This window comes from Brachyistius frenatus, unplaced genomic scaffold, assembly GCF_029030835.1.
Source record: "Brachyistius frenatus isolate BFR_SWC_R1_liver_20210118 unplaced genomic scaffold, ASM2903083v1 Contig_120, whole genome shotgun sequence".
NCBI classification, from domain to species: Eukaryota; Metazoa; Chordata; class Actinopteri; family Embiotocidae; genus Brachyistius; species Brachyistius frenatus.
This window is the reverse complement of record NW_027210719.1, coordinates 212,589-220,764: the sequence shown is the minus strand read 5'-3', so window position 1 is coordinate 220,764 and position 8,176 is coordinate 212,589. Positions and strand designations below refer to the sequence as shown.

Genomic DNA, 8,176 nt, shown 5'->3' with positions numbered 1-8,176 from the left:
TTGTCTTTCTCCTCTGGTTGTGAAATTTTGCATGTTACAAACTGAAGTTGAGTTCCTCTTTTCTTGGTGTGTGTATCTGTTTCTTTGTGTTTGTACTCTGTGCATACTGATCCACTTTTCGCTTGTTTGTCTTTAAAGAGAAGACAGCAGCATAGCGTCCACCCGCTGGCATTGCATAGCAAAACATAAATGATCTGGGAATGATCAGAGGTTGGGGGAGTTTTCTCCTTCAGCAATGTGTCTCTGTGGGGGAAGAAACACAACTCCTTCAAAGAGTCACAGGATACAGTTTCAAGCATTCTTGTAAGAAAACAGATAATACTCTGAAGTGTCCTTGAGCAAGACAATGAATCTCTAATAACTCCTGTCTGTTGACACTGATAACTCACAAATCACCTTAGATAAGGACCCCATTTCATTTCCTTCATTTAGCTAATATGTAACACATATGTGTGTTTTTGGGACTTAACAGGAAGATTAATTTGAAGAAACTTCTGACATATTTTCACTCTAAAAAATTGTGCATGTGAATGTGGTTCTTAAATGTGTTGCATTATACTGCCATCTGGAGTGAGCTCCTATAAAATGGCTATAGAACACAAGCAATGATTATGAAGACTTGGACTTGGACACCTGCCCGTAATAGTTTGCAGCTTTGTGATTCCTACACTGCAGCAGGATAATGAGCCAAAACACACCTCAAAGCTTTGTGAGACCTACTTGAAAACTTTAGAAGACCAAGGAGAGATGACTGTCGGGGAGTTTCCTCCCCAGACACCTGACCTCACCCTTACTGAACACTTGTGGGGCACTTGAAGACTGAAAAACCAAACATTCCTGACATCGCAAGAAGCTTTTTTATACATTGTATACATTGATTTATACATGTTGAGTTGACATGGTAATCAGGTTTTAACAGGTTTGTGGAGTCAATGTAAACTTGAGTGCTACAAGAGGGGCCAAACCAAAATGCTAAATAAAAGTACAAGAGAGCTATAAGGGATCCAATAGTATAAAAGTCCCAGTAAATCATTTAAATCATCAGTGAGTCAACCAATATTTTTTTAATGCCATCAATTAAACCTGTAATTTTCCTGCTATGATGTGCCAAAGTATCTGCTGAGAAAAGGGCATGTCCCTGCATGAGGATCACAAGTTTCAGGAGCTTTATTACTGTGGCTCTTCTGATTCAGTAGCTCATACCTACTTCTACCAACAGAGCGCAGCAGGACCTTTTACACAACTTGTGTACTTGAGACAAGAGCAGAGATGAAAAAAATAAAGGTGCAGCTGCTGCTGAATTGTCAGCAGTGTGGACAAAGTTAACGTGGTTATTAGGTATGAAGTTTAGGTGGAAAATCTTTGAGTAAGTGTGTAGGTTTGAAAACACTGGAAAAATAAAGGAAACTTTAGAAACAGGGTACATTCAGTAATGCCAAACCATCAAGACAAGGAAAACCACACCTCAATCAAAGCAAAAGTTATTATATATACTGTAGATATTCAGCCCCTGGTCAGATAGCACATTGCACGTGCCAAACACATACAGACAAATTGTTTGATGTGTCTTTTGCACACCTGTTGGCAGAATGTCCCATAAGCTGTCACCTAAAATACACCAACATGTTTTACTCTGGCACCAAACCTCATGTCCAGTGTTTCTGCTCTTCATAGACTTTAACACCTCAAAATAACTGAACCCCCAAATCTCATGGGTTCAGCTCTCTCCTCCAACATCAATGAGTTCCTCAAAGAGAAATCACAGGGAGCAAGTACATCATTATTAAACCCCCGACGTCATCCTTTGCTATCTCCCTTTCTCACTTGCTGTTTTATTTTTAGCATTCAAACAACTGGTCTCCTAAAAATGGGCCTATCCTGCATGGCTAGGGAAGAGGATTGCTGCTATGTATGGTATCCACCCTCCCAGTACCTCACAGGCCTGACAGTGCTCCTCTTTTGCCTTTGTGTCTGCAGAGAGGAGGCGTGAAGGAGTAATCACAGTGGGAGAAAGAGTTTCTGGGTCTTGAGGATATTTTATTGTTGGATTTCTTTGGACAACTGGGGATGCTTGAGAATTGATACTGCCGGACCACTTTTTACCTCAAAATCTTCTTGCAACACTTTTTACATTTTCCCATCCTTTCACGGGCCTTTAGTGACCTTTCCAGTTTTTCAGTTTCATACTCTGAAAACCAAATCATACTCTGGGGGTGTGTGGTGGCTCTGGACCATGCTCTCCCTGTGGTTGTTCCTGCTCCCTTGCCTGAGCCTTGTGCCTCTGGCCTCAGCTGAAAAGGGCCTGGAGTTCCCACAGTATGACGGGAAAGACCGGGTTCTTGATATCAATGACAACAACTACAAGAAAGCCTTGAAGAAGCACAGCATGCTTTGTCTGTTTTACCATGACCCAATACCAGACAGTAAGGAACTGCAGAAACAACACCAGATGACTGAGTTGGTGCTGGAGGTAAAGTATGAGGAGGAAAAAAATGCATGAAGTTAGGAAAGAAGAGGTGTGGGGTCAGATTAAATCCAGTCAAACACGCTCGTATCAGAAACTCCTTGTTGGTAATAAGCAGAGAGGCAACTGGTGAGATATAAAACTCCACAGCTTTCAATTCTAATGTCAGTCTGTACAAGTTACCTCAAGGTCAGTGCTCTCTGAGTGCACAGTAGTGGCAGTGAGATGCAGCACCGTCACTTAAGGTTATTGCAGCCTAATTCAATATGCACTTCCATCCCTTAGAAATACACTAAGCCAACTCTCCTTGTTTCACTCCTCTGATGGCAGAAACAGGCCAAGAGCTCATGTGTATTATGTTTTTCAGCCACTCGCATGAAGGGCACAGCTACCTTTTCCTCTCTGCGGTCAAAGCAAAATTAAGACTGAAAGGTATTTTAAATTTAAACTCAACTAAGCAACTGGAAACATTTCTAAATGATACATAAATCAAATCTCTCTGTTTGAATCTCATATAGTAGGAAACTGTGCACTATGCCCGGTCTCATATTACACACGGCTGGAGGGCGAGTGCTCTTTGATATGTTGAAGGTAATCTTAGCTCAGACGTGCGGTCCTGATATTAGCTTCACTGATTTTACACGACACAGGTGGGCCCTGCTGCTGAAGTCAGGCACCCATGAAACCACTTACAACGAATTTGTAAATGCCAATCACCGTCTACTATACACGAGTGACTGCTGGTCAATGGTCTTAATTATTTTTATACCATAGTGTCCCGTGGAGATTTCCTTCTGACAAACAAATCGTTCACTGTTTACCTTTACATCTTTTTGATGGCAGTTTGCTTTACTGCTATTGCTGCTGCATGGAATAGTGTGAAACTGACAGGTACATCTAAATTGCACTGCCTGTACACTGTGTACACTCTGCACACCTTCATGTGTGCATGAGTGCCCTGGTGAGCAAAACAAAATGGGATCCACTTTTAAAGGAGCAATGTGTAGGATTTACTGGCATTAGCGGCGAGGTTGCAGACTGCAACCAACCCGTACACTGGCCACGAAACTCCTGAAAAACGCAAAAGGCCATCTCCAGATCCAGTGTTTGGTCTGACTCTTCTGAGCTTCTTCAGAAACATGGAGGTGCAACATGGTGGGCTGGAAGAGGAGTCACTCCCTAGATATTAAGGTTTCCTTCTGAGGTAATGAAAACACGTCAATTCTTAGTTTCAGGTGATTACACACTAATGAAAACATGATTATGAATATTGTATTCCATTTCTGCCAACAAGGCCCCTTAAATCCTACACACGCATCCATTAAATTCTCTACTACATACCACTTGTGGTCCATAACTGCACAGGATACTTTCAGCTTCATTAGCTTGTTCCATCCTTTGTGGCAGGAGAGTCCAAATATTACGAGAGCTCATCTACTGTACTTCACACAACAATTGCCAAGCCAATTATATACAAGCTTACTTTGGTTATATTTAGAACAAAGCAGTCTGGGTGATTATGTAACTCTATCTCTATGACCTGTGGGCAGCTTGAGCACCTCTGTCATATTGCCAACTTTGGTACTGCTGTCAAGCGCCCATTCATTTTTTCAGAAAACGCAGCCTCATTTAACATTTTAACTGAACCGGTGTTTTTGTTTCCAGAACTCTTTATTGGTTTTGCTTCTTTTCATCTAATGTGCTCAGTTCTGTTTTTACAATAAAGTCCTTCATGATGGTTTTTCTCTTGGCTGCAGCTTGCTGCTCAGGTCGTGGAGGAAAAGGACATTGGGTTTGGAATGGTTGACTCCCACAAAGATGCAAAGGTGGCAAAGAAGTTAGGTGAATATTCACGCCTACTTGTTATTAACTGATCTGATAGGGACTGACAAATCTTGAAAGAGAACCGCCTTTGATCACAATTATGTAGTTAAGAGTCAAATAACTTTGGGAACAGTCTGTAAATGTAATTAATGGTATGTTTTTCCTTTGCTCACAGGCTTGGACGAGGAGGGAAGTGTGTATGTTTTTAAGGCCGATCGGGTGATCGAGTTTGACGGCTTGCTCTCTGCTAACACTCTGGTGGAGTTCTTGTTGGATGTGAGTGGACTTATTTGAGGGGCAGATTCCCAGCTGCTAGTGCTAATCACCACCTGCCAAAGTTACAAGCTCACGGTGTTACCAGCTAATCTTCTCCCCAATCTATCTGTTTGTGTCCAGCTGTTAGAGGAGCCAGTGGAGGTGATAGGAAATGCCCTGGAGCTGAGAGCCTTCGATCGGATGGAGGAAGACATCCGACTCATCGGTTACTTCAAGAGTGAAGACTCTGAGCGTGAGCGTTAATGGTTGTAAAATGTTTTTTTTTTTGCAGCCTGAATACATCTCACTGCTTTGTGAGCTGGGTCTGTGATTGGCTCTCTGTGGCTCATGCCCTTCATTATGACATGAGTGCATTTTAACCCCCTCATCTCCATGGATTTACAGATCCATTTTTACCACTGCTACGCACGCAGCTGCCACTGCCTGGTCACCTCTCACGTGCTCTGGAACAACTGAGTCTAGTGTAGTTTACTTGCAGTGATAAACTCCAGCTACATCACATCTGACTGACTGTGGGAGCTTAAAACTGAGGTTAAAGTTGAGCTATTTCCACTCCCTGATGTGCAAATATCCAGTGTACAACAGCCAAAGAAAGGAACAACAGATGTGTGATCATGAAAACAAGAGTACAAGAAAAATGGAGCACTGAACTGTACATAACCCTTCCTTTTTCCTGTTGTTTATCATCTCAGACTTTGAGGCTTTTAAAGAAGCTGCAGAGCAGTTTCAGCCCTACATCAAGTTCTTTGCAACATTTGAGAAATCTGTAAGTCACAGGCAAACACACAAACACGTAAACAGACAAAGGATTCCTCTTTAATGATATCTGTTTGCTGCTTTAGGTGGCCAAGGAGCTGACTCTGAAACTAAATGAGGTCGATTTCTATGAACCGTTCATGGAGGAGCCCGTCACCATCCCAGGCAAGCCTCACTCCGAGGAGGAGCTGGTGGAATTCATAACTGAACACAGACGGTAAATCGGAATAAATTTTGCACTAAATGTGACTCCTTTTTAGTGATTCATGTTTTGAGGTGTATTAAACAAACATATTTTCTAACACCAAATGTGATCTCTGTGCCATCAGACCAACTCTTCGAAAACTACGTGCAGAAGATATGTATGAGACCTGGGTGAGTGATGGCTGCCTGGCTGCAGAAACAACAAACAATAACTTTAGTTTTCCCTGACAGTGACAATAATCTGACATTTCTCTTTCTTTCTCTCAGGAGGATGATATTGAGGGCATTCACATTGTGGCCTTTGCGGAGGAGGAGGACCCTGGTGAGAGCCTTCTTGTATAGTGGTGTACTGCTGTTTGTTATTAAAGGGAATATATGAGACTTTGTAGCATATTTCTGTAGCCATAACAGTCTCACAGAAATGTATGCAGTAACTCTTCTGTCCTGACAAACCAAGTGAGTGACAAACCAACAAATATAAAAGGTTGTAAACAATGGCCATAAAACAGTGATTAAAAGGCAGGTTGATTTACCAGTTAGAGATCATCTTTTAGATGTGCTCTCAGATTGTCCGGCTGCCCATTCCAAAACTAAGAACTTCCTCACCAACAATTTTTGGCAGAAGTCCTGAGGGACCTTCTTGTTTATTCACCACAAGCATGCCTCACAAATAAAGACAATGCAGTGCAGTGCAGATACAATATAAGAGTTATAAATTGTTATTATATGAATTTGCTTTCTTCCAGATGGTTATGAGTTCTTGGAGATCCTGAAGGAGGTGGCCAGGGACAACACTCACCTACCTGACCTCAGCATCATCTGGATTGATCCTGATGACTTCCCCCTGGTGCGCCCAACATTTCTACACTTAGACAGACAGACAGAGATGCAGGCAGACAACATAGCAGTGAAACATAAAAATAGGAAAGATGTGGATAGATACAGTATTGGGATAACAATGTGCAAAACTTATGCTATCTAATTTTTTTGTCATTGACTCCTTTCAGCTGATTCCTTACTGGGAAAAGACTTTCAAGGTGGACCTGTTCAGACCTCAGATTGGAGTCGTTAATGTTACAGATGTAAGTCCCCGACAACATGTCCAACTTGTCGTGGATGTTGACAGTGTCCTGACAGTGTTTAACCTGTGTGTGTGTGTGTGTGTGTGTGTGTGTGTGTGTGTGTGTGTGTGTGTGTGTGTGTGTGTGTGTGTGTGTGTGTGTGTGTGTGTGTGTGTGTGTGTGTGTGTGTGTAGGCGGACAGTGTGTGGATAGAAATGGAGGATGAGGAAGATCTGCCCACAGCTCAGGAGCTGGAGGACTGGATTGAAGATGTGCTCTCTGGCAAAGTCAACACTGAGGACGATGATGATGATGATGATGATGAGGATGAGGACGAGGATGACAATGATAATGATGATGATGATGAGGAGGAGGAGGATGATGATGATGATGAGGATAATGATGAGAATGATGACGAAGATGACAACGGAGAGGAAGAGGATGACGATGAAGAAGATGATGAAGATGATGATAATTCAATGCCTGAGAAAATTAAACGTTACCTCTTTTTCAGTCTTTATTCTTCAGGTTGAGCCTAATATGGATTTCAGACAGATAGAAATAACTTTTCACTGAAAATTGAAGATTTGTACTGAATATGTGCCTGCTAATAATATTAAGTATATTCAATATCCACAAATGTCAGTTTTTGACCATGTAAATACGCCTTAATGGGTCTTTAAATATCTGGACCACTAATGGAAAAATATAAATAAAAAAGCCGTGAGTGGCATTTTGTGGGTGCAAGCTCTTTTACGATCAACAGAGGGAAGCAGCTCAACTGGCAAAAAGTGTTGAGGATGATAATATAGCTGGTAAGTAGCTATATGTGGATTTAACATAAACATCTATTACGTTTTGTGTTAATTGGATAAACCCATTGACATGAGCGATAGATAAAAGGAAAAAGTCAGACAGAACTAGACTCAAAGGTGAGCGGCCATCTGCCGCTGGGGTAAGAGGAAAGCAGAGAGAGAAAAGAACAGTATAGAGATACAAGAGACAATACGTATGTTTGTCGGGGCCAGTAACCACATGCCAGTAACATGTAGCTCCAGGGCCAAAGATACCTGCAAAAGAAACCACAAAACTACGGTAGCGAGGCGAACAGCGTCGAGAAACACCAAACAATGAACAAAACTACAGGAGACACAAGGCATATAGATAATGAAATGCAATGGTGGCCTATAAGTGCATGGAGAGTAAAAGAGAGAGAAGAGGTGCCCGGAGCATCATGGACGGTACCCCAGCAGACTATAGATTTCTGCTTTAAAGAGTGCATTTGCGTCGTACCGAGGAGCCTCATTTGATTTAATACTTTCTTTTTCAGAGGGGCAACATTCTCCAGCGTTGTGAGTAACGAAGCTGCAGCACGATCGACATGATCATCTACCTGTGTGGGAAGTTTGGTAGCTGCCCTCCATTGTATTAATGCCTGCCATTGAAGTAAATAATAATTGAATCACTTCCTTAGATTTGGTTTACAGCATTATCGGACATCCACTGTAACAGAAATTGGCCCCATATGTTGAGTATAACATTACAGTAAATTCCAATGTCATAAAAAAAATGGTCAGACAAAAAGGGTTTT

General features: G+C 41.9%; 1 protein-coding gene across 1 annotated transcript; it reads left to right on the top strand.

Annotated features, from left to right (window-relative positions):
• Positions 1 to 1,947: 1,947 nt before the first annotated feature.
• On the top strand, positions 1,948 to 7,307 carry casq2 (calsequestrin 2). Its single transcript, XM_069713671.1, has 11 exons — positions 1,948 to 2,470; positions 4,222 to 4,306; positions 4,464 to 4,564; positions 4,685 to 4,796; positions 5,257 to 5,330; positions 5,407 to 5,537; positions 5,650 to 5,695; positions 5,792 to 5,846; positions 6,271 to 6,371; positions 6,532 to 6,606; positions 6,780 to 7,307. Exons 1-11 carry the CDS (start codon positions 2,234 to 2,236, stop codon positions 7,116 to 7,118), a joined length of 1,356 nt encoding a protein of 451 aa, XP_069569772.1. The 5' UTR covers positions 1,948 to 2,233; the 3' UTR covers positions 7,119 to 7,307.
• The last annotated feature ends 869 nt before the right edge of the window (positions 7,308 to 8,176 follow it).